Below are 26,856 nucleotides of genomic sequence, written 5' to 3' on the forward strand. Positions count from 1 at the left end.
AGGCCTTAAGCCAGAGAGTGTCAGTCATACTTGTGGCTGAACAAGTTTAATTGGTTTTAATAGGACTTTAAAGGTGGGGAGGGACGGCTAGTTCTCTATAGATTTGGGATTTCCAGTAGAAGTGCTAGATATGGAATCATTCAGCTATCTGTCTTGTGTCAAAGGAAGCAAGTTTAACTATTTGGGTTCAAACCTGGTCAAATGTTGCTGTATATATTTGCAGAGAGGCACTTGGCTCTAGTCCATTCATGTTTTGGTAGAAATCATGGAATGCCCAAATATAAGGGTTGTAGCCAATGCTAGTCCTACTCACAGCAGACCCATTGAAATTAAGGAATATGACTAACTTAGGTTCATTTATTTCATGTTCCTTAATTTCAGTGGCTCTCCTCCAAGTAAGACTTAGTTGGATAGACAAGCACACTGCATTTTGTTGAGGGAGTGACAGCTGAAAGCTTACCTTGAGTGACAAGGAGACCCACCTTTCACTAGTGAGTTTTCTCTGACAAGATGCTGCAGCAATCTTGTTGGTTTAAAAAAAGTTAAGATGCTGAAGCAATCTTGTTGGGTTTTTTTTTAAAAAAAAAAATTAATCAGCCTCAACTCACGGCCCACACAACAGGCACTTTGGAAAAATCGCCCTTTCAGTCCCTTTGAGGCTGTGAGTCTGGGATGCAGTGTGTTGTCTGTAGAATTGCCCTAGTTAACAAATCAACGTGGCTCCAAGTCTGAACTCTCATGCCAGCTCCTGGAGTGCATCTCAGGTCTCCCCTAGCGTGATGTGCACAATTACTCCATCTGCCCTTGGGGTGCAGATTCCTTGGCCTAACAAGCGCTAATGTAACAGGCATGCTCCAGCCAAGTCCATTGCAGCTTTATATATTTTGCTCCTCTGTGTGAGTGAAGGTCATGGAGTAAGGTCGCTGCAGCACCAGCTGCTGATGGGACTAGGTACTGGTGCCCAAGTCTCCATCTTGTTCGGTTCCTTGCTCTTTCCCAAGAAGGGGCTGATTCTGGCATCTTGCTGATTTTAAAACAGACTGATAGTTGATTCTAAAAGCTTCCCCCCTCCGACAGTGCAAAGATTGCCAAGTTGAATTCTGTTGCATATGCACAAGCTGAAATGTAAACTGCAACCAGCTGCTCAAATGCCAGCTGCTGTTAAAAACAGCTCCTGATGTGCAGCAGGATGGATATGAGTATGGAAAGCTCTGCAGGATATGTGGAAAGTGACAAGTGATCAAGGAAGAGACTGCACAGGGTGTGATCCAGCAGAAGTCTGAAAATCCATTTTTAAGGACTTTTATGGCCAAACTATACACTGAATGTAGTTGCATATTTCTCTTCTCTGACATTTGCTTTTTTGAACTGAAAGCAGTTTATTGTGTTGTGAGTTTTTAGCAGAGTAACACCACATGATCTGTATCTACCTGCACTTCAGCTTAACCATTTTCCTCCCAGTCTCCCCTCCACTCCGAATCTGCTCGGGAAGGGGTAATTTTAACTGAAAGACAGCCAGAATGCACAAGTTTAAGCAGCCCTTCCCCCTAATGCTCCTTTGGTGAAACTCACAGCCTAGTGACTGCCTTTAGTTTACTAGAGGAAAAAATACAGGCAGTGGAATGTAACATTCAGCTTGCTCATTAGTACTTCACAGGGTTCAGCTATTGTCCTCACTTTCCCCCACTGCTTCAGCCAATAAGGCTTTAAAAGATGGAAGGAAGATAGAAGAGGCAAAACAAGGACATTTGGCATGATTTGTACCCTAGGAATAATTGGGACTAGTTTTAGGTCATAACCAAATCAGAAGCATAAACAGGGACTTGCATTTCTTAAAGGATTGCTCTGTAGAAGGGGCCTATGTGGAGATTGCAAGCTCTTATCAGTAGTTTTTGAACAGGGCTGGGTTAAACCCCTGACCTAAAATTCTCTCCAGCAAGGGGTCATCCTGGGGATCATATAGCACTGGGAAGCAGGTTTAGTGAGGGAGGACAAAAATCAAGTTTTGCAGGGTTCTGTGTACTTTGCTACTTTCTTTGTTGGATTTGTTCTTCCCTGTGTGTATCACTTACTCACATACTGTATGGGAGAAGGGGGCTGCCCTCAGATGGCAGGGCAATGCAAGGCCTCTTTACCCTGTCTGAACCAGAAGTGCACCCACTGTGCTGATGCAGCACTGCAGAGCAACTTGTTCAGCTGAAGTTTGCCCAGCAGCAATATTATGCCCCTGGGGGACCAAGGAATCTTGGAAATGGTTAAGATTAAGATGCACTGATGTGGAAAAGAAAAGGAACCGTGTACTTGATGAATTCTTAAAATGCCACGTGGAAGACTTTTATTCCCTGGGCTAACAGCTGGCATTCAGGGGACTTACGACCCAGGTAGAGTATATCCCTTCTTGCCAGTCTAAGACATTTCTGTTCATAATTTCACTTTATTAGGGTTGAAAGGCTAGGCTGGAAGACAAGCCTGCAGTCCAAGAACAAACACAGCTCTAAAAAATGTGCAAGCCAACACTACCACAAGCATCAAAATTAAAATCCCTAATCAATTGCAGAGTATGACCTCCTCAAGAAGTTCCTTCAGTTCAACATCAAAGTAACCAATGTGGTGCCCTCCTAATATTGTTGGGCTACATCTCCCGTCAGTCCCAACCAATACAGTCAATGATCAGGCATGATGGGAATCATAGTTCAATAAAATCTGGAGGGCACCATGTTTGCTATCGCTGTTCCAAGGCAAAGATGAACCAAACCCTACAACTGAACTGCAAACCCAGCACCCTGAGTCCTGTTTCTTCTATGGCTAAGAGCAAGTGCACCACACACACACAAGACAAGACTGGGCGGACAGTGACACATCCTCAGTGGCCCAGAAGAGAACAGTGGCAGATTGTACATATATACACATATTAAAAAAAGAGGACCATAAGTACATGGAAATGTGACATCTTCCAAATATAAGCGGGCTGCCATTTTTTCCTGGAGAGAAGCAGTCAGTCCAACTCCACGCAGTGGGATCTGGATGGGACAAGGAAAGGGGAAACTGTGCTGGTTTCAGACATAAAGGAGAACAGAAGCCATATGAATTTGAAAAGGCATAATGCTGTAGCATCACCACTAAGTCAATCAGAGATGACCCAAGTGCTTTGAAGCCATGCAGCCATGAAGTAGCCCACATCATCACCATCAGACGCAGCATTGCCATGTTCTCGCTGATGGATGTGAAGGATGGTTTGGAGGGAGGGCAGACTCCAGAGGGCAGGCGGCCCACAGGAATAGGATCCCTGGTTTTTATTTGGCCTCTTCTCTTCTGGAAGAACTTGGCTTTTCTGAAACCCTGTTTTTCTGCACCGTAGCCAACTTCATATCAAAAAGTAGAACCATGACACTGCTAATTTATGACCTATTGAGGCCTTAGGTAACCCATAACAGCCAAGGGCACCACATTTGTTTAACAAAGGGCCCCCCCGTACCATCCTCAAAAGGAGGGCAAATCAGCAGAACGAGGAAGAGACCCTGGCAGGTGCTCCAGACATGTTTCAAGTATGGCTCAAAGTCTCTCGCTTGAGCACATATGCAGTAGGAGCAGCATAGAGTCTTTGGCACTGAATTCTGTTCCCAGATCTATAGGTTCTCGCCTGGCTGATATTGAGGCTCTGTTGATGTGAAATAGTCCTCCAAGAAAGCTTGAAGGTACTCAAAGGTTGGCCTTTCCTCAGGATCCTTCCTCCAGCACTGACACATCAGATCATGCAGAGACTCTGGGCATTCTGGTGGGCAGGGCATCCGGTAGCCTCGCTCTACTTGATCAAGCACTTCCCGGTTCACCATACCTATTGGTACAAAAGCAGACAGGTGTTCAGTAAACACTACTTGCATGTAAGTATACATACATGCATACCACTCCTGGATCCCATACATTATCACTTCTCAGAAAAGGAGTATGCAACCTGGCTCTTCAGTAGAACAGTTTAGCCAAAATATACAGAAGTGTTGCTAACAACGTATGCTCCTGTTTACTAAGTACAGTTCAATTTGCATTACAGTGGAGCGATTTGCATTACAGATTTAATTTGCATTACAGTGGATGCATCAGAGCACTCCTGACCATATGTCAGGAGTGCTCTGATGGTGTTTCCTGCTTAGCAGGGGGTTGGACTTGATGGCCCTTGTGGTCTATTCCAACTCTATGATTCTATGATTTAAGTAGCGTTCCTAAAGTCTGGCATCAAGCAGAGAGGGGGAGCCTGTGGCCCTCCAGATACTGGACTCTTAACTCCCATCAGCCCCAGCCAGCAAGGACAACGTCCAGGGATGATGGGAGCCCAATAACACCTGGAGGGTCACAAACTTCCCATCTCTCACACAAAGCTTGTTACCTTTCTTCTTCCCCTGCCAGCAAACAGAGAGCTAGGCACTAGCTGGGTATGGGACGCAGGGATTTTCCCCATAGCCCAATCCTGTAATGTGTTTGTAACATACGGATGTTTTTTTATTGTCTGTAGAAACAATTTTATTGTTTATCAAACTTCTCTTGTATTTAATGTCATTTTTCTCATGCTGTAGACCACTTCAGGGATTTGAGCCACCCATAATGTGGAACTGAACCATGAATAAAAGGGAGTGGTCCCCCCCCCACCCCCGGGTATCATTTTGCAACAGTAATATATGAATGGGGTTTCAGTAGGAAAGGAGAAGTCCATTTCCCATGAGACACTTGCTGATTTTGTCTCCCATAATTGTGAAAGGTCTTATTGTTGGTGTATATCCTCCACAAATCATATACTAGCTTTCTTTTTCCAAAGCTATTAATTAATTAAAATCTATTCTACCTGACTAGTGTCCATGCACCACTCACAATGACGTACAACAATTAAAAATAAAAACACAACCAAAATATATTAAAAATGCAAAGAATAGGATAAACCAAGGTGGTTGGGCGAACCCACAAGTCCATGGGCTGCATCTACTCTACCAAACCACAGGATGCAACCTCACAACTTTTATCTCCTGATCTAAACAGCATTAAAATGCTCTGCTTCCTCTTTAAAGATTCTCTGTAAAGAACAGGCAGAGGGATTTTTTTATCTCTAGTTTTGGAGCTCAGCAACACACCACAAAGATCAGACATACATTTCCACAGAGTGTTGGAGGTGTGGGTGGGTAAATTGCTGACTTTCACTCTTAAAGAGCAGGCAGGCTTTATCTCTGATATTAGCACTGTAGGAGACAGTATTCTTCTGCCTTGGAGATCCTTGTCCCTTTCCAACTGAATGAGTAGTTGGCTATAGCTGGTCTTGTGGCCCCTTTGAGCACCTGTAGAAAGACCTACCATATTTTTCACTCTATAAGACGCACTTTTTCCCTCCTAAAAAGTAAGGGGAAATGTGTGTGCATCTTATGGAGCGAATGCAGGCTGCGCAGCTATCCCAGAAGCCAGAACAGCAAGAGGGAGCGCTGTGCTCTCTCTCGCTGTTCTAGCTTCTGGCTTAGCCGCGCGCAGCCTCTTCAGGGCAGTGGGGAGCCTTCATCCCGCTGCCCTGAAGAGGCTGCGCAGCTATCCCAGAAGCCAGAACAGCAAGAGGGATCGCTGTGCTCTCTCTTGCTGTTCTAGCTTCTGGCTTAGCTGCACTCTGTCCCTTCCCCACCTCCCACAAAAGCCAGCAAGAGCCGCGCTCCCTTTAAAGAGCCGCATGAAGCGTGTGTGCAGCTCTTGGGGGCTTTTCCCTGAGGAGGGAGAAGGGCAACCTGTCAGTGACGGGCTGCCCTTCTCCCTCCTCGGGGAAAAGCCCGCAAGTGCCGTACACACGCTCCGCACAGCTCGTGAAAGGGAGAGCTGAGCAGAGCCTGGGATGCATACAGGCTCTGCTCAGCACTTCCTTTAAAGAATTTTTTTAAATTGCATTCCCTCTCTAAAAACTAGGTGTGTCTTATGGACAAGGTGTGTCTTATGGAGCGAAAAATACGGTATAGAAAAAACACACACTTACCTGGATATGGTACTCGGCCCTTCGTGGCCAGTTCAGTCAGCAGTATTCCAAAGGACCATACATCTGACTTGATGGTGAACCGGCCATAGAGAGCAGCTTCTGGGGCAGTCCACTTAATGGGGAATTTAGCACCTGAACAAGACAGACAAGCATATTGTAAAAAAAACAAAACATATATTATTCAGCACACACAAAAGGAAGAAATGAAGGATGTCGGCAACCAAGTCTTCCACTACTTCTGCATCATTCACCAGCAGTAGCAAAAGTGCAGGAATCCAGGACATAGAATCATAGAAATGTACTCAACAGTTTGTCATGTTGGCATGAAGGCTGCCTTTTCACGTTGTCTTGATAACGCTTCCTGCTGTTGGGCCTCGGGGCTTTTACTCTGCATTGCTACCCAGACTTCTTCCAGCTCTGAAGCACTAACTAGTTTGCGGCTGCTTATTTCTTCCAAGTGGAAAGTGCAGCTCATACCTTGCCTTGCCGTGTATTCATTGTCCTCAATCAGCCGGGCCAGTCCAAAGTCAGCTACCTTGCACACCAGATTTTCCCCCACAAGGATGTTGGCAGCTCGGAGATCTCTGTGTACGTAATTCATCCTCTCCACATATGCCATGCCAGATGCAATCTGGAACAATCCCAAACACAAAAGAAAATCAGTGTGGTGGAATAGTTAAGGTAGAGCTTTCTAAACTGTGTTGTGACACATTAGTGTGTCAGCCGCAGTGTGTAGGTGTGTCGCACGAATGCTCCCCACACTCCTCCTGGGCTGGAAAGGGTTAGTTTAACCTCCGGTTGGCTAGTAAAACTGAATTACCGAGTCACAAAATGATGCAAAACTGAATTACTGTGTCATGAAAGGATCCATGTCCAAAAAGTGTGTCACCAACTTGAAAAGTTTGGAAAGCTCTGAGTTCAGGACTAGGACTTGGGACGCCAGGGTTCAAATCCCCACTCAGCTATGAAGCTTGCTGGGTGACCCTGGGCCAGTCACTGTCTCTCAGCCTAACATACCTCACAGGGTTGTTCTGAGGATAAAACAGGGAGAAGGAAAACTATGTACACCAGTCTGAGGTCCTTGAAGTTCAGGTGGGATATAAATGTAGTAAAAAATATACATTACGAATTTGCTTGAATGACTATTATGATCTGTCAGAGCTTACCCGTAAAGCATTAGTCAAATCAGCCAGCTCTATTCAGCCCAGGGTTACCAGGATTCAGGTAACTTATGAAGATATAGACTAATGTAGTAAAGCCGTGTGTGTGTGTGTGTGTGTGTGTTGTCAAACCAACCAGCAAAAGCAATGAACTTGGAGTCAAATGAGCCTACAGTTCTCTTGAAAGTAGAAGGACTGAATAAAGCTAAACCTATGAAAAATGAAGTATTTGGCAGCCAGTATCATGTGGGCTGCCTATCCTGCATAGCTGCTAATGTGGCACTGGCTGAAACAGATGTTCACCAGCACTCTGTCTCAGCTGGCGCACACAGAAAATGAGATATGGGAAGAGGCTTGAATGCCACAAAGGGAGAGAGACATGGTCAGAGATCTTATATTGGTTTAAAGGAAACCAAAGGGCACTGGAAAATGCTTCCCCAGTAACACCCCCGCCAACAGAAAAGCAGCATGTCAGGGAGACAGATTTTACAACAGCTAGTTGTCTTGCTAAATATTTGTATGCAGGGAGATACTATTATAGGCAAACATGCAAAATAGGCAATCCTCCCCCAGCAGCCTGGAGTCATACAGATCTGGAAAAGCAGCACCCTACAAGCCTACAGCATATGTAGATTGGCTCTTAAAGCATGCTGCACTCACCTGAGCCGCCATATCTACCAGTTGGGGCAGCCTCAAGTACTTGCCCATCTCCCCTTTCAAGAAATCCAGGAGGCTCCCTAGAGCAGAACATACAATTGTCAGTAACTGAAGTTGGAGCAAGCCCTAAACCCTTGCAGATGTTTTCCCTCTGCAGAATTTGCAGCTGTTTCAATCTCACAAACAATACAATTTAACTGAGCCAACGAGCTGTTTTTTAAAGAGTGTAGAAAGAATTTAAGCCTTAACAAAAACCCTTCATTAGTTTTTTCTCGCATCTTGATTGAACTGTAATTTACACTCCTCAAATGTTGCAGCAACATGGGAAGCAAGGGCTGAATTGCAAGTCGGTGGTTTGCCAAACAATCACCAGGCCTCTTCAGTGCTTATTCTTATTTATTAAATTTGTTAAAGTCACTTTTATCTTGCCTAGAGCAACCCAAAGCAACTTACAAACAGATAATAAACCCCACACAGATACAATAAAGCCACACAAACAACTGCGGAAATCCATTCAGCCCACATCTGTAACACATCCATTTGGTTATGTCAGTCATGGCCAAACTTGGCCCTCCAGATGTTTTAGGTCTACAATTCCCGTCATCCATGACCACTAGTCCTGTTGGCTAGGGATGATGGGAGTTGTAGTCCCAAAACATCTGGAGGGCCAAGTTTGGCCGTGCCTGGGTTATGTGAATCGGTGCTTAGATGATGCCTAATTGACAAACTCATTTTCCATATGCTGCCTGTTCTGAATAATGGGGTAAAATGTTTCTGCTCCCAACATTAGATTTCTAGCCCATTTAATTTTGCCCTTTCACTCTGAGGGAGAGAACATCGAAACAAGGCATCCTGTATGCTGCCCTTAATACATTGCTCACCTTTACACATGTATTCTGTTACAATATAAATGGGTTCCTCCGAAACCACAGCATAGAGCTGCACCAGCTTCTCATGGCGCAGCTTCTTCATGACCTGTGCCTCCTGCAGAAATGCCTCTGGAGACATTGTCCCAGGTTTCAGAGTCTTTATTGCCACCCTGGTGGTGCCATTCCAGGTCCCTGGAGTAGAAATATAAGTAGATTAACAAGGCATCTTTTTCACTAATGAACACTTAAGCTGGTAACATGCCTCCTACAGTTTGTGCAGCCAGGGGCCTTGCCTAATTTCCCCTTGCTGAAAGACATGGCCTGAAACATGCCCATCGGACTAGAAGGCGAATTTTGTGGCTCAGGTACCTGCTAGAAATCCTTACCCATCCACACTTCTCCAAAACAGCCTTGCCCAAGCTTCACCTCTAACCGCAGTGACTCCCGGGGGATTTCCCAAGCATCCTTTGCCAGACCTTGTGTTTGAGGCTTGCTGGTTGGGCAGACATTGGTGAGACGATGACACAAGCCATCTGCATGTTCTGGGGAAGAGGAACATAGATATCACAATAAGGCGTAAGAAACATCACTTTAACTGAAACATGTCTTAAGAATATGGAACTATTTATCTCCTTCTCAAACCCAGATTAAATCTCCTTGAGTCTCTATTTCTTATACTCTCTCTCTCTCTCTCTCTCTCTCTCTCTCTCTCTCTGTATGTGTGATTTTTCTATATAAAATGTTCTTCAAATCCCAAGGAAGCACTTAAATGGGACAAGCACGGGACAAGCACCAGAACACTTTCGAAGGTGTCTCAGACTGCATTTCCTATAAGGATTCATTGCCCTACTTAATTGTTCTACCTAACTCAGAGAAAAGAAATTGCAAAAAACAGTAATTTCCCCAAAAGAGCCTTCTTAGAACCAGGTTCCTAATGCCAGATACTGACTCCAGTGTAAGAGAAAGAAACTTATCACAACCTCAGAAGCACTATCTATGATTCATCAAACATCTTACCGTGCTAAGAAGTGAAAGATTTAAAAATCTTAAAATACAGTTATGAAAGGCAGATATCTATGCCTTGGTCTGATTTCATACCGATTGCCCACCAGAATTTCCAGGTTGCTGCCAGAATCTTATAACCATTTCATAACTGCCCACAATTCTACATTATCAGCTAGAAGTCCACATTGTTGGAAACAACTAATATCTTGCAGCTCTGAAGACAACTGAATGGATGTTCAATTGCGACTCACTAAGTGGCAGGTCAGTTTAGGGCCAGTTCACAGCAAACAATAATCCCATAATTCAGTTAGGAACTGCATATTTTCTTGGATGCATGATCAGAACCATCTATGTCTGAAGACAGAACATCATCCAAGAAGCTGCCCAGCTTCTTTTCCCTACCATCTCAATTACCAAGTGTAAACCGACTTTCTTTTTTCATCCCATCTCTCTCACTATTTACCATTCTTCACCGTCACCTGACAATCACTTCCTGTCTCTAACACTGTGCCAGTATCTACCCAAGTCAGAAGTATCCAGAAAATATGTATCTTTCCAACTTATTGTCTTCTCCAGCAGAAACCTCTTGAAAGGGCGCACCTTGTTCAGTCTTGCCATCCTGCTTGATGCCAGGCAAACTGAGATTTGCGGCTTTGTGGTGCAGTGGCAGCTTGACTATAATACCATTGCAACCTTTTGATTTCATGAAATCATAGAACTCTAGAGTTGGAAGGGTCCTCAGGGTCATCTAGTCCAACCCCCTGCAATGCAGGAAATTCTGCCCACAGCCGTCCCTGGGTGGGCTCGAACCACCAACCTTCTGGTTACAAGCCAGACACACTGATGCTCAAGATCATGATGGATCAGTCTGCTTAATTATCATGGAATAATATACAGGGAGCCAATATGCTGTTTTATGGTAGTGGGTGGCAATCTCTGTAAGTACATATGGTGCCCATAAGATGCTGTCCAAGCATGTTCACTTTTGCATTTTAGTTCAAGGTACCTCAGACCAGCAGCGTAGCATGGGTTGTCAGCACCCGGGGCAAGGCAAGTAATTTGTGCCCCCTAACTCCTAACCTGCCGCCGCTGCCAGCTTCTTCTTGCTGCTGCCTGGGCTGGGCTGGTGTGGTTCTCTCCCGCGCTCAGCGCTGCGCTGGGCGGCCGCTGCACTGTCCCTCCCCCAGATAGTCCCTCTCTCTCTCTCTGCACCGCACGCCTGGCACCCACCCCCTCCACAGTGGGCGGCGACCCAGCGGCTCGGATCGGATTCCCACAGCCAGCACTGCAGTGAGAGAGAGTGAGTGAGCCAGGTAGGGGCAGAGAGCTGCGAGTGCGAGCGCCCCCCCAGATGTTGCGCCCGGTGCAGCCGGCCCCCCCTGCATCCCCCACGCTACGCCACTGCCTTAGACAGAGCCTCTGTATTCTGCAAATAAATCCTGCATTATCAGAAGCCGAAATGGCACTTACTGGAGTAATAGGCCACCAGTTGCTGAAGACTGCTGAACTGTGTGCGGGAAGTGATGTAGAAGCCACCGTTGTCCAGCTTGCGGATCTTGTAATGCTTCACGTTGAGTCCCTTGGCATTGTCAAAATCTGAGACAGAGAGGCAGTAGGCACCTACCAAGAAAAAGCGGACACAGCTCAGGATTGGGTTTAAGAGATACTTTGCAGCCACTGCTTAGCAGAACTGACTACCAAGAGGATAGCGTCATTCATTATTTCAAAGGTTAGAATAAAATATTAACAGTGCTGCAGAAGTTTAGATCAATGTTTCCCAAACATCAACGTCTCCACTTGTTTTTGGATGACAACTCCCATCATCCCTAGCTAGCAGGACCAGTGGTCAGAGATGATGGGAGTTGTAGTCCAAAAACAGTTAGAGACCCAAGTTTGGAAAACCCTGGTTTAGATGCCCAAGGAACAAAGAAGAAGTGAAGGACTGTAGCTCAGTGGTAGAGTCCCTGATTATTATTAATATAAATATTATAATAATAATAATAATAATAATAATAATAATAATAATAATAATAATAATAATAATAATAATAATAATAATAATAATAATAATAATAATAATAATAATAATAATAATGATAAATTATTTATACCCTGCCCATCTGGCTGGGTTTCTCCAGCCACTCTGGGCAGCTTCCAACAAAAAGATTAAAGATACATTAAGACATCAGTCATTAAAAACTTCCCTAAACAGGGCTGCCTTCAGATGTCTTCTTTGCAAACCAAAGGTCCCAGACTCAAACTCTGGCATCACCAGGTAGGTCTGGGAGAGACCGCCTGAGATTCTAGAAGTACGTTGTCTATCAACATTGACAGTACTCAGCTAGATGGACCTATCGTCCGGCTCAATAAAAAGCAGCTTCCCATGTTCCTGTGTAGCATATGCATATACCCTGATTCAGCCAGCACGGATGTAATATGGTCCACCTTGTAAAAAAATGAGAACAAAGTACAGTATAGGAAAACTAATATATTAAAAACCTTATCTATTCATCATTTCCTTGTGGCGCTTTAGGATGGGGAAAATGTTGGAACACACAGGTTTTCAAGGAAGCCTCTCACATGTCTTCATGACATGTCCATGAAAGGGAGCTGGTGCTGCCGTCAGCAGGTTAGTAACTTCACAGCAGAATTCACACGAAGGGAGGGGGCAGGATGCAGAGTAGATACCTTTGAAGAACAAAAGCAGCTGGCAAGGCCAGGTCTGTCTAATTATGGCCTCCAGCTGGCTCAGCCTCCACTCTGATCCTGTCAAACTTCAGCAGCTAATTTGTGCAGGGTTAACGTAAAGCTCAGAGACCTTTGCTGCAGCACCTCAAGGGGAGGGAAATAGGTACTGGCAGCAAATCTATAGGGAACTGTGCTTTCTTCCTGTATTGCTAATGCTATGCACCAATTATATGGGGAAACTGCTGTTGCATTAACACCCAAAAGCTGACACAAGTTCTGTGGAAGCTAGGATTATTGGGCAAAGGTTTTCAAAACACAGGACAGCAGCATTTTTGAAATTGGCTTTTAAAAAGAGCTCAGTCCTCAATTTCTTGTGTGTTACCCGCAACACATTGACTGCAATTAATAATGTGAATGAACTATTTAGTACCTGAATGGGCTATTAATGTTCTGTAAAGTTTAAGGCCATTAGTAAAGCATAGGATTACGATATTAACTCTTCCTCTCCTTTGGCTTCTAGTATGCTCCTAACATCTGGTCCAGAGGGTTGGGGGGGCCCTCCAGAGCAGATGGGGACCCCCTCTGGAGGCTGGGGGGAGGGAGAAAAGAAACTGAAGCTTCTGTTGTGCAAATGAATTTCCTTAGAGAGTGATCCCTGTTAGGAAGACAAATACCTAGCTAGGTACCAAAGACATCCTGGCCACATTGGCTGCTGCTTTTGTCCTCAATGGAATCACCACCATCCCATTCCTTCTGCTCTGTGGCTAGCCACTCTCACACATCACACATCACACATTATTTGTATGTCAGCTCCCAACTTTAGTTACAGGCGAAAACATCTACAACATAATAAACCACCAGGTTACAGAGGTTGCATGAACAAAACTTTCTATGCAGAGATAATTGGCAACAGCACCAGATACCCAGATTCTGAAGTGAGAAAAAGCTGAACTCTGCAACCTGCATGAATTATTCAAATTAAGCATGCTTTCCCTTATTTTGTTTAGGTTTTTATGCTTCTACTAGTCATGAGGAGGAGCTAGGGATCATGCAGAGCACCAAGGCCTTCCTCTAACACCTGGAAATCTTATTTAGCCATTTCTCCAGCTTACACAACTGAAGAGGCACTGCTTGCCCGTTCTCAAATCTATTCTCACATCCATGAGAACTAGAAGCTAGTTTCCTGGGCTGATCGCACACAAGGATTTTGTATATATGGCACTGGAGATAATTTCAGAGAAGAGCAGAGAAATCTTGAGTTGAATATATTGAACAGAATGTGGCTGGCAGACATTCTGTCACTGCTGAAGTAACCACACCTACTATATCTCCAGTGCCTCTCTCCTCACTCTAATAAATATCTGACCTGTTCACAGCAATGATGCTTGATCCCTCCATGTGCTTATGCCCATCTTGACATGCCAGTCACATAGGACAGAAATGGGAAGAGCAGGGCAAAGGACATCCACAGCTAAACTCTGCTCGCATGGCTTTTATTTCTGGCACGCGTGTGTTGCTACCACCAACTGGTTCCTACAATGCCACTCACACCCAAGCACAAACTTCATTAAACCGCTCCTATAAACGCAACAACAAACTGCCCCTGGCAGCAAGGATAGGAGGGAACTGCAGAGTTCCTTGTTGCCATTGGTTACCCAGCTATTCCCAGCTCAGTGACCCAGTTTCAGCACCATTCCTTTCTAAAGAGGACAGGCACAGGACCAGAATCTCTGTTTACGTTAGATATTTAAATCCCATCCAGTTCTCCACCAATCAAATCAGAACAGGGCAGGAGTCAGAGAGAGCACTGCTTGGCTGATAGAACAGACTATGGATAGCATACAAGGAGAGAGGGTGAGGGTGAGGAGGGGAACATGGACATAGCAATAACACACACTTTTGGGTTAAGATACCTGATATTAAGAGTCTTGGGCCAGAATGAAAAAGGACCAGGGGACTGTACAAGCTCTAGGGCTCCGGAATTGAAAACTTCCAATGCTGTAAACTTCTAATCCATAATTAAAAGTGAGTCCATGCACATTTGTGGCAGCTATAACGTTGAACTGCCAGCGTTACTCACCAATTATTATTGCTTGTTATTATCATAGTTAAGTATCTCAAGATAAGAGCCCAGCTGGGGCAAGTTCATACTAGCACTCTGAACTTTCCCCAAGTAGTTTCAGCAGCCCAAGGCCGTCCATATCCTTGTGTCTGTAGGCCCCTCCTCGCCCTCCCTTTGCAGCAGAAATACCTGCACTTGGAAGCAGTTCTTTAGTGCATCTCTGATTGAGTCAAGACACACACCCAGAATGGCGACTCGCCCAGAAACACACTTCATTGATCATCTGAGGCCACCTAATTCTTACACCTGCTAAAGTAAGTCTTTTGGGCTTTACTTCCCAATTTAAATTCAGAAAGAAAGAATGCACTTCGGCTGTCAGAAGTTTAGGAGGCGGTCTTTTAAGAACATGGAAAACCCAATACTGTCCCGGATGCAAGGGAAGTGAGCTCTGAACATCAGGTTGTTCTCATAGAAACTGCTATTTCGAGAGATGTTAACTTTCTTAATATATTGCCATTACCTTTTGTTGTCTCACTCTCTCTTGCCAAGAATGTCCCCCGGGGATTCTCTGGATTGAGTAGTAACCGTTCTGACTCTCGCCGGGTTATCTTGCCAAAATACCACCTACAATAGTGGAATACACATGAGCATGGGAGAGAACCCATTTTCCCAAGTTCTTCCAGTCACTGTTAACTTTTTTAAATACTGAAGGATCAATCTTCTTATTAGCGCACAGCTTCTACATGGCAAGTGCCTGGGCCAAGGGTTTTTGACCAACAGGAAGCAACACTACACACTTTTCTTCTGAATGTTCGAACTGAAGTGCTAAGCCCTCATACTTTGGGTCAAGAGCTTGAAAGTATGACCTCCCCAGGAATACCTTGCAACTCTGAAATTAATTAGTAGGTTCAGGACAGACAAAAAAAAAGAAGTGCAACAATGCATAACCCATATGTGAAAAATCACTGTCATAAGATGTGATGAAAACCACTGACTCACTTGGCTTTAAAAGAGGATTTTAGACAAATTCATGGAGTATAAAGGCTACAATTCCTATTTCCAATGTTCAAGTATGAATGTCATTGCTTATGTTACCAAAATACCACTGCCCACAAACAAAAGAGGTATTGTTAGGCCTGGGGGAAGGTTTGTAGAAGTAACATATCATTGGGGGTGGGGAGAAACTAAATGGGGGAACCCAAAAATGTGCAAATAAGGACGTGGGTGGCGCTGTGGGTTAAACCACAGAGCCTAGGACTTGCAGATCAGAAGGTCAGTGGTTCGAATCCCCGCAACGGGGTGAGCTCCCATTGCTTGGTCTCTGCTCCTGCCAACCTAGCAGTTTGAAAGCGCGTCAAAGTGCAAGTAGATAAATAGGTACCACTCTGGCGGGAAGGTAAACGGTGTTTCCATGTGCTGCTCTGGTTCGCCAGAAGCGGCTTAGTCATGCTGACCACATGACCAGGAAGCTGTACGCCGGCTCCCTTGGCCAATAAATCGAGATGAGTGCCGTAACCCCAGAGTCGGCCACGACTGGACCTAATGGTCGGGGTCCCTTTACCCTTTACAGTCAATATAAAATGCTGACTGACTGTTGGGGGAAAACTGGAAAATGCAAGTTGTGGGAGAATAAGATTGCAGTTTTCTGGAGGAAGGCACTGCATAGGAACACTCCACACACTGCTTGTGGGTTTCCCAGAGGCATCTGACTAGCCTCTTCCAAAAAAACAATACTAAAATAGATGGACATTTGTTCTGATCCAGCAGAGCTCTTTTTACATTCTTACATAAATCACTTATCCTAGGATAAAAGACGACATTCTGAAATGCACTAAATTTTGCCAAGGGCTGCTAGATTCTTAACTCCTTAAAGCCTGATAAATATGTAAACGCCAAGGCTGAAGGAAGCTCATATGTTTTCATGCCAGGAAAACATTGTCCTGATCCATGGTTCTGTGAGAGGCATCTATGGGCCAGACCAGGCCTCAGAAGTGTTAAATACTCATTCTACAGTGTTTCTCTAAGAAGGGCCTGATCATCTGCAGCTCCTTTTGTACACACTGTTTCTTACACGGGGGTAATATCAGTGGGGGGGGGGGAAGCATTTTGTATGAAGGAGTTTTCATTTACAGACTTTTATTCCATCTACAGATATTAAGCTAGATCACTGGAAAGTCGGGGGTTCATCACCACAGTTTTCTAGATTCTCCTTGCCACAAAAGCTGCAATGTGAAAAACAAAATCTGTTCCAAGCAGACACTTCACCAAAATGTCATCCGAGGATTGGAGAAATAGGCCACAAAGTCGGGAGGTGTTTCAAAATCCTGTGAAATTTTCCTGGACGGTGTGCAAAAATGTTGAAGATTCTGAACCCATTTTAAGAAGCACACCAGTATCATGGTAGCACTCATACATAAATGCTTATTCCACTCTAATGATAAATTGTAACCTCCATGCATAAATGAGTCTTTATAGCTAACAAACCATAGAGCAAGCTCATATTTTTTTTTATGGTCATAAACATTTCTGTCAAATGCTAAACTGCCCAGAAGTTCAAAAATTTAGTACCTACTAGTAAAGTGGAAATATCCAGTAGTGCACTATCCAAAAGTGACTTAGTTGGAAAGCAAACTTCAGTATTAAATAAACTGAATAGCTTCAGTAGGTACATACAGGACATTAGGAACTGTACATCACTAACAGAACTGGATGGTATGAAAGGTCCATTGAGGGCAGGGCTAGGGGACCTGTCACCCTCTAGAGGTGGTTGGACTCTAGCAGCCAGCATGGTCAATGGTGAGGGATGATGGGAGTTGTAGTCAAACAACATCTTGAAGACCAGAAGTTCCCCAACTTCTGGTAGGGAGTGAGAAACACAAACGAAACAGTTCACGAATGGTTAGATCTCTCTCTGAGAGATGCATGTGATTTATACAATTATTGACATTATTTTTTTGAGATATTGTGGTATTCGCTAGTGTGTTTTTCCCCACAGAAGAAACCAGTGTTTTTCAAAAATGGCGCTGAACATCTAATAGGAAGGCAAGACTAATAATATCTTAAAGGCCAGCAAGTTAGCAATACACATCACTCAATTACTCCACTCTTGACCACTGAAGTTGGCTTAAAGCTGTATGAGTGAACTGATTCAACCTCAGAGCATTGTGTCCAACCAAAGTGATACGAGAATTCTAGATACAGTGTTCAGTCTGAGACCACTCTTCCACACAGCAACTAAAGGATAAATACATGTGTGAACTATCCTACTGACACAAAGTCAGGAATTATCTGGGGAAACGAGGGGTGCCCCTGACCGTTATTGCTAGAAGGTTTGGGTTAGAAGCTAGAAGGCTTGGCAGAAGCATTGCACTGTTTATCAAAACTATCTAAAATATTTCAATTACTCTTCAGCCTGGATGGAGTCTGAGGGTGCAACATAGTTACTGGGGATGTAGCCTTTCTGGCCAGTTGTGAGCGAGTGAGCCAGCCACCAATCTCCTTCCCTGCAAAACACAAAACAAAGAAATATATCAGTGAAGACAAAATAGGTCAAATTATCTTCCCAACTCATTGGCATCCCCAAACTCCCCCGTTGATTCTATTCCAGCTCCTCTTGACCCCACTGCTTAGCCTAGGGCTAGTCAAACTATATACTTGTGGCTAGTCAAACTGTATACTTGTGGTATACTATGTTTCCTTGTGGGTCAGAATTCTGCAACCCATTCGTGGATGTTGAAACTCAACAAAGAAGTTGGTGGTAACCAACAGTTGTGTGTGTGTGTGTGTGTGTGTGTGTGTGTGTACACATGAACGTACTTCCTGAGCAATCTTGTCCCTCCCCTCGAAGCTAATCAGTAGGTAATCCCTTTGTTTTCCAAAAGGTATAAGAGAAAGCAACATTAAATGTACAGAAAATACATACAGTTTATGAAATGTTGTTATTATTTATGTTATTTATGTTAAGGCATTTATATCCCACCTTTCTGAATAAAAATTCTGCCAAGGTGGCTTAAGCATACATTGATTCAAATTTGGTAGGGCTGCTGGGAGCCAAATCTGATTTGCACTAGAGACGCTTGAGGAATTCAGCCTTTGCGAATTCCTGCACAAATAACTTGGGGTCAATCTGCAGGTTGGAATTTTGCTATTCGTTGTATTTTGCACTGCTCCAAAAGTTGCAACACTGTTCTTGGACATGTAAATGTCTCAAAATACACTTTTAAATATCTATATTCTTTCAAAATACATTTACATATGTATTAAAATGCATACTTAAATAAATATTGAGAGGATTTTTTAAAAATAAAAATCAGATTAATGTGGAAATGAATCAGAATGGAATTACAGGTGGAAACCATGCAAAAGGGACACAGACCAAAATAGACAGAAGTGCCCATTCCTAGCTTGCAGAACATGGATTGGCCATCCTGGCTTAGACAAAAAGAAGAGGATGTTGATTAAATAAAAACCTATTCACCCAACAAAAACAGTTTTGCATGATTTATGTGATATATTCCAATCAAACAATGCAGGATTTCTTTGCAGCGAGCTCTTCAACCCATGACTGGAGTGCCGGTAATGAGGATAACTCAAGCAAATAAGGTGGTCTCCATAGCAACTGAACTGTGTCATTATCTGAGATTCCACAGCTGGCACCTTATTAGTTTGGTTAAATGACAAATAACACAAGATCCTTTTAAATAAGGAATTTCCTTACTTAAAAAGGCATGTCAAGTACCCATTGAAAATACCTTTGGAGCCATTTGAATCTGAACCAAATCTGGCTGCTGTATGAAGCATTGGAAGTCCAAGAAAGCAGGGTTGGGAATGGGGAGGAAATAGGCACACAAAAACAAAACAAAACAAAAAAAGAAAAATTGTGATAATAAAAAGGGAACACATAGCTCAAAAGCAAAAGTTTTTTTTAAAAAACGCACAGAGCATAAAGCAATACTAGGAACATAACATTAGAGTACATACATGCAGCCCAGGGTTGGTGGTGGGAGAGAATAAGAAATGAAGGAGAAACCATATCCTAGAAAAGGACACAAACATGCTGCATCTGAAGTCGGTAGACAAAATGCTACTTGGTTGGTTAAGCTAAACTATGCAGTATAGGTAAGGCAATGTAGTCTGAGGATTATGCAACCTTCTGAGTTGCACAGAACTCCTCCATCAAGCAGAAATGTAAAGGCGAAGAAATGTGAAACACACATTTAACAAACTTAGCTTTAGTCGCTCTCAAAAGCTTTAGTCATGGGCATAGCCAAGGGGAGGGAGGGGGAGGCAGCTGCTCCCCAATCAAATAAATAAATAAAAATACTTCACTAATTGACCAATTGTGTTGCAGATAGCTTGGTTCTGCGTCCCGCCCCCCCAACATTGATTCTGCTTCCCCCTTCCCATCCAACATAAATCCTGGCTATGACCACGGGTTTAGGCATAATGGGCTGCTCTCTTAACAGTTTGGAGATCAGAAGCCACTTGTGATCTCCTGTGCTTCCCTCACCACAGGCAAATTGCACCCCTCCTACCTAAAATATCAACAGCAACATTAACTAACATTAAGGTATGTGTCTTCCAAGGGTTCAGTCCTCCCTACGAGGCTGAGACCACTTTATAGGGAATTAATCATTTTTTTATTTCACAAGAAGGGGTGGAGTCAATGCACAATTCTACAGCCTGCTCCAAATTTTTTAACCATGGTTGTAAGATTGGGGCCATTATGTCTATTAACCAACTGCTTATTGGAAAAGGATATAGAAGAGATCAGAACCGAGTAAAACATGATGTAAGGAAATGTATCTTAGAAGAAGAAGAAGAGTTTGGATTTGATATCCCGCCTTTCACTCCCCTTCAGGAGTCTCAAAGCGGCTAACATTCTCCTTTCCCTTCCTCTCCCACAACAAACACTCTGTGAGGTGAGTGGGGCTGAGAGACTTCACAGAAGTGTGACTGGCCCAAGGTCACCCAGCAGCTGCATGTGGAGGAGCGGAGACACCAGATTACGTGACTACCGCTCTTAACCACTACACCACACTGGCTCTCATCTTACTTTGCAATTCTACTTGCAGCCTAGGATTCGTTGGGCACACATGTTCATACCATGCTGGGTTTTATCCAACTACATTATACTTGCAGTAAGCAAGTATAGAAATCAATGGACCTAAGTAAGTCATATCTGTTCTGAGCAATGGCTACAACCCAGTGACTTCAGAAGCAGCGAGCTCAGGCTCTTACAGAAATTGTAGCCAGCAAGACTTGATTGAGAGGATGTTCAAAGCCACACTCCATCACTCTACCAAATTATGTAAAGCTGCTGTCTCTCCTAGAAGAAACTAAGTCATGCCAAACTGCAGAAGTGCTGAATTCTGAATGGTTTATTGTGGATTTAGGAAAGCAGAATAAGTGCAATACCCACACAGGAATTTAATACACCAAATATGTTCTGGGCCCAGTAGTGTCAGGTAAGAAATCTGAGTCTCTATCTGCATCCCAAACAGGACATAGCACTGTAAATGCAATATATCCTGGGGCAAAGCAGGTCAGAGGGTGAAGAATGCAGGCAGGACTATTCCCCCCCCCATCCCAATCCCCAGGCCTGCATTCTTCTTTTCTGTGCTAAAATGACTAAGCCCCAAAGCACTCCTGGAATGTCCAGGTGGCTTGGAATGTCTTTATCTTGCAGAATTACACAGAGACTGCCACTGGCAAGGAGGCAGCGGGTGGGAAATAGTTAGTCTAACTCTCAAAAATGCCTGGGAACGGATAAAACTGTACTCTCCAGTCAAGTGCCAACCTAATGTTTCTTCCTCCATAGGTTTCTGGATTTTACTGACTCTCCTGTCACGGAGTTAACTTTCTAAACAAAAGGAAAAATCTTCCCCACATCTAGGGAAGGTATAGGAAGGATTATATATAACCTTGAAAACAAGCCACATTATGCATCACCATCAAAAGACAATCAAATGCTATTCCTCACATTCTCTCACAGGTTTTTAAGAAGCATGAAGGAAGCTCCGCAAAGTGAGCAACCTCTGAAACTTGGACACATCATATGACACTGAGTCGGACCACTGACCTATCTAGTAGCCAGCAACTGGCAGCAGCTTTCTCAAGGTCTAGTGGACAACTCCAGAAAAACTAGTTTGGGGACAATTTTTATGCTAGCTATTTTATCACACTTTAATGGCCACCTGCAGTTCACTCCAGGTTTGTTGTATCTGCAAAGTGATATGCAACTGCCATGAGTTTGCCTGGCATCATCCATACTCAGGGGCATGTGGAATTGTACTGGTGCAGGATCCTTGACACAGTGCTCATGTTTACCTAGTTGAATAGGAACAAATTTCTAGCTTCCAGTGTCCGTGTCTGCAGGGACGGTCAACCAGAAACTCATGCAGATTGGAAATTATAAAGGAACCTATTCCCCCCCCCCCCAAATACCTATATATTGGATTAATGCAATTGAAAATCAGACTGGTGAAATCATGGCACCAGCCTGGCCAACACAGGTACCATGAGGAAATGGGACAACAATACTCATTGCAACATGCACAGGTGACATCACCACTTCATTATCATAGGGGGAGGATGTGTGAAATAGTTCCTCTCCTCTGCAAAAACATAAAATTGCCCCATCAAAGAAAACAAAATTGGTTCACATGATGACGCCAACCTTAAGCAATAAGGCAGCAGGTGACTGATTAAAGTGTAGCAAATCGTTTAGTGTTTATTATCTCTGTATGGGCTCTTGGATACCCCACAAGGGGAAAAGGGCAGATTTTTTGTTTTCAACACTATAAAACACTGTTTGTGTTTTATATATGGGGCTAGCATTTGGTTTTTCTGCCTCTGGCACTAAAAGCCATCTTTTTCATGCAAACACCCTGCCCCACCCACATGTGCAAATGAGTTGGTAAAGCCAGATGTGCATGCCGCAGAGAACTGCAAGGATCAATGCACATCAATGCTGTTTTAAATGATTCCCTGCAGAATCATATACCACAGAGTGGTGTACACAGAAGTAACCAACAAGGGGAGCTATTTAAAATGCTGCCTACACAGTGGGTGCACACCAACTTAATGTCTCAGTTCAGCAGGTTGTTTGATGGGAGATTCACAGTACTACGGATAGAAGCACAGTATGTAATCTGTGTATCAGGAAGATACCTCACCATGGAGAAGTTATATAAAACAATGGATTCAAGGTTACATTAATGCCCAAATGTTTGTTTGGGTTGGTAAATCCTGCATGCGATAAACTTTCCCACCTACTTTGGGAGCCTGGGTTGATAGCAGGCTTTTAGACAGAGGGGTCTTCTAAACCTCAGGCATGTTCCATCAGCACACCTGACACCTGCAGTCCCAACATGAACTGAACAGAAGCTAGTCCCTGGTGCAGATTTATACTAAATGGAGAAAGTGACAATATCCCCCCCCCCCAAAAAAAAATATCAGAGACCAAGGGCACATTCTAGCCAGGCAGAAACACTCAATGATCATGCAAAGTAGGAATGGTGAAAGATGGCCTGGGCAAACAGGTGTGGCTGGTGAGGGTTTGTGTCTTGGAGAGGCTCAGACAGATAAGCCTGGGGATTGCATTTTGGCCTTAAGGTTCCCCATCTCTCTGCTACCTGAAGGGTTGGAGGGGAAAACTCCTTATTCCTAGTGATTACATATTTTCTCACAATAGATTACCCAGCTATTGCCCAGAATGCAGACCATTATGTAAAAGGGGGGGGGCTTATGTTGATATTGTTTATGTAACTTGTCCAAATTTTATTTGCTGTTAACAAACTGATTTATTAGTTGTGACCATGCTTCATTCAGTTACTGTTTTCGGCCTTATCGTGCCAGCACACTGAAACTGGATCCATTCCTATGGGAAGGAATACTTGGTTTGGAATGACAGGCAAAATAAGACAGTATGCCAGCCCATTAAAAAGGGCTCCAAGATATCCCCCCCCCCACACACACACATGGCTGTTACCCAAGAGAATTACTGTAATTGGGGCAGAAGTGGGAAGAATGCCAGAGAACAGTGAGAATGTTATTCACTCAAGAAAGAGGCTGTAAGAGGCAGCCTGAATATTAGAAATGAGTGATGCTCCCTTCTGTCCTTCTGTGATATTTTGCTGTCCCTGTTTAATTTGCTGTGACCACAAGGGAAAACTGAGCTTTTCGTTCTTAACCCCTGCAATTTCTTCCAAGGCAGTCCTGAGAGAGATCTTCTGAAGATTATAAACTTTTCAGAACAACCTTCCAGACGAGTGAATAACTAAGCAGAGACACAAATTGTGAAGGATAAATCTTCCTGGTTTGGAGCCTGGCAAGACTTGGGTTCAAAGCTCTGTTCAGCCCCTATGAAAAGCGAGTGGCTCTCAACAAGCTGGTCTCTCTCTCTCCCTCTCAGCTTAACCTACCTATACGAGAGGCTGCCTCAACCCCTGCCTTCACAGCTGGGGAATCTTTGCTTGGGATCGATTTTACTGTACACCACTTAAATAAATGGTTTGAAGCAGCCTAAGCACACAGAGTTGTTGGGAGGATAAAAGGAGTAAGATAAAAATAGGAAGATATGCCACATTGCCCTGAGCTGATTGGAGGAAGAGTAAATAAGTGTGGAAGGAGTGGGGGGTTTACAAGGCTACAAAGCAATCCCTTTCAGTGCAAAAACTCTCTCCTCATCACTGGCGACTCCACCTTGGATTCCTCAACACTCCCAGGGGCAGAGCTTTCTCTGAGTGGTGCCTTCCCCAAAGAATGCTCTGCCAACTGAAGTCTATTTATTGTTTCCAGAGGCTAGTAACATGATAACACTGTACATGAAGGGCTATCACAAAGAAGAGAGCAGAGGCTTGTTCTCTGTTGCTTCAGAGGGCAGTAGTAGATCCAGTGGGCTTAAGTTAGAGAGGGGTAGAATTTGACTGAAAAGTAAAGGGAAAGGACAAGCAGTTTGGCAAGGGAACTAATTACCCAAGGGGTCGGTGGGCTCTCCCACGCTGGAGGTCTTCAAGCAGAGCCTGTCAACTGTCTGCTGAAGGTGCTCTAAGGTAGCCTTCGCCAAGCTGGGGTCCTCCAGATGTTTTTGGCTACAACTCCCATCAGCCCCAGCCAGGACTCATAGGCAAAGGGCACAAAGTTGGCTAATACTGCTCTGTCCACCCCTGCATAAAGGAGGGGGTTGACTTGATGGCTTATGAGACTGCCCTGCTGTTCTTGAAGGGAAGGTGGCTTCTGCAAGCAGTGCAACTCTTAAGCAGATTCTCCCCTCACCACTGCCTCCCCCCGACAGAACCGTAACAGCAAAGAGGGTGAAGTGTAAAGAATGTGCATTTAGACCCATTCTATCCCTGAAGTGTCCCAGTTAAAAATACAAACATTGGATGTATGGCCATAACCTAGGGTTGCCATATTTCAAAAAGTGAAAATCCGGGTTTCCCCAGACATTCCCCAGGAAATGTCGCTTGGATGCCATTTCCAACAGCCGAATCCCGGCTATGTCTGGGAAATTTGAGACGTATGGCAATTCTACCGTAACCCCCACAACTAGGTTTATAGAACCACACAGGCTAATGAAGTCCAAAAACAGTGAGTTCTGGGCATGTTTGGGGCATGTTTGAATACAAACATTCCTAGGTGCATAGTAGTATATCAGGTGAGTGGAACTAATATCAGGCTGGCCTTGACAGAGGGACAATTTATTATTCAGTGGTACACCTCTGGATATGAACGGGATCCGTTCCGGAGCCCTGTTCACATTCAGAAGCAAACATATCTAGCGATGGCATGTCTGGGCACGCACGTGTCGCTTTTCACCGCTTCTGCGCATGTGCGTGATGTCATTTTTGAGCATCTGCGCATGCGCAAGCGGCAAAACCTGGAAGCAACGCACTCCATTACTTCCAGGTTGCCACGGAGCGCAACTCGAATGCGCTCAACCTGAAGCACATTCAACCCGAGGTATGACTGTACTAGATCTGCAGGCTAAAGTCACCAGAAGTATGCCTGGCTAGCTGTTAATATGGCACTATTTCCACATAGTGCACAGCCAGAAAGCATCTAAACGCTGCTATGCAGTGATGCACAAGCTACCACTTCTAAAATAGCAGGTACTCTTCACCCAGGCTCTGTTTCTTAAACTGTGTAAAACAGAAGGAAGATAATGAGGTGCAAATGAGGAAGAGGAAGCTGCAAAAGGAAAAATCCAAGTAAAAGGAAAGCCCCAAGTTCCGCGTCCTGATTAATGTCACAGGGAAGTACAGCTTGAGCAAGCACATGCCAGGAAAATCCATTGTAAGTAGGGAGATCATGCTATCTTCTCATCTTTGGGTGTCGGAATACTAATAACCACTCCCAATCTGGTGACTGCTTAGAGAGGTTCAGAAGTTCCCCAGGGTATATGTGCTTCCCCATCCACTTCAGAGGAAGGACATGCCAGCTCCTATGAAAGGGCTACAGATAGACCTCTCCATTGGAATGAATGGGGAAATCCAGAGTCAACTTCTGCCTGGGTCAATTTAATCCACACACTGCAAATTCATTGCTTGGGAAACAATGAATTTTAAGACAGAATGTTTATTAAGATAAAACTTTTTTCCAGAGCCAAGCTGCTAGGTCAAGGCACTGCATGAGGCTGCTTTCTTTCGAAAGACATAAGCAACAAATTGAACGATTAGAACTTCTGAATCTATCTTGTACGGTACTAAGCGATTAACTATGTTCATCTCTCTTTCAAGTAAAGGTATCCACTTCTACTAAAGGCAGTCATAAATGGCTTCCTCTCCTCTGCATACCTCTGACTCAGGTGGGGCGGGCAACTACAGCCACAGTTATGGAATTATATGGCTGGGTCAGCACAACCTGCAAAATGCAGTGTGTATCTCTCAGAAACTTCCTCCCCTCGCAACATGTTGCTAGGCAGAAGGCCAGGCACCTTAGCTATTCAAAAGATTGCAGTACATTACTGCTACAGTATCTCTGTGAGAAACACGCTCTTATCCTAAACTCCAACAGGGAAGCGATATTGGATATTGTGAAATACATAGCTTGAGACTCATTTCTCCTCTACATGCTTCAGTACAAAGCCTTTAAAAAACCCCACCTCATCTTCCTATGAGGGCCATTCTGTTCTCAGCATTATTTATACCAGAGGCAGCTGTGAAGCTGCCAGCGTTTACAATATTGTATTTAGTTCATTTGAAGCGAAAGAATGCACACTTGCTTTGTACCTGGAAAGTATGCCAAATAGCCAAAGACCAGAGCTTTCAGTATTCAAAAATGTCTATTTTTGTTTCTGCTGTTTAAAAAATAAGGAAAATATTTAGGTTATAAATACTTACCTGCGGAATTTAAGTTTGGATATCAGCAATACTTACGTTTTTTATAGTGAGAAGTTCAAGGAAGCAAACCTGTTCAAGG

General features: G+C 44.0%; 1 protein-coding gene across 2 annotated transcripts in view; it reads right to left on the reverse strand.

The window, feature by feature from the left end:
- Positions 1-582: 582 nt before the first annotated feature.
- The window catches only part of SRC (SRC proto-oncogene, non-receptor tyrosine kinase), a 40,641-nt gene continuing 14,367 nt past the window's right edge, over positions 583-26,856 (reverse strand). For both annotated transcript variants that reach the window (XM_083508117.1, XM_083508116.1), the window contains 9 exons: positions 17,838-17,936; positions 14,954-15,057; positions 11,154-11,303; positions 9,065-9,220; positions 8,691-8,870; positions 7,813-7,889; positions 6,470-6,623; positions 5,993-6,124; positions 583-3,835 (listed from right to left, as the gene is read on the reverse strand). In XM_083508117.1, coding sequence (XP_083364243.1) covers positions 3,627-3,835; positions 5,993-6,124; positions 6,470-6,623; positions 7,813-7,889; positions 8,691-8,870; positions 9,065-9,220; positions 11,154-11,303; positions 14,954-15,057; positions 17,838-17,936 — 1,261 coding nt within the window. In that variant the 3' untranslated portion in view covers positions 583-3,626. The remainder of the gene's footprint in view (positions 3,836-5,992; positions 6,125-6,469; positions 6,624-7,812; positions 7,890-8,690; positions 8,871-9,064; positions 9,221-11,153; positions 11,304-14,953; positions 15,058-17,837; positions 17,937-26,856) is intronic.

The sequence above is a fragment of the Podarcis liolepis genome (genome assembly GCF_965112155.1).
Source record: "Podarcis liolepis genome assembly, chromosome: 6".
NCBI classification, from domain to species: Eukaryota; Metazoa; Chordata; class Lepidosauria; order Squamata; family Lacertidae; genus Podarcis; species Podarcis liolepis.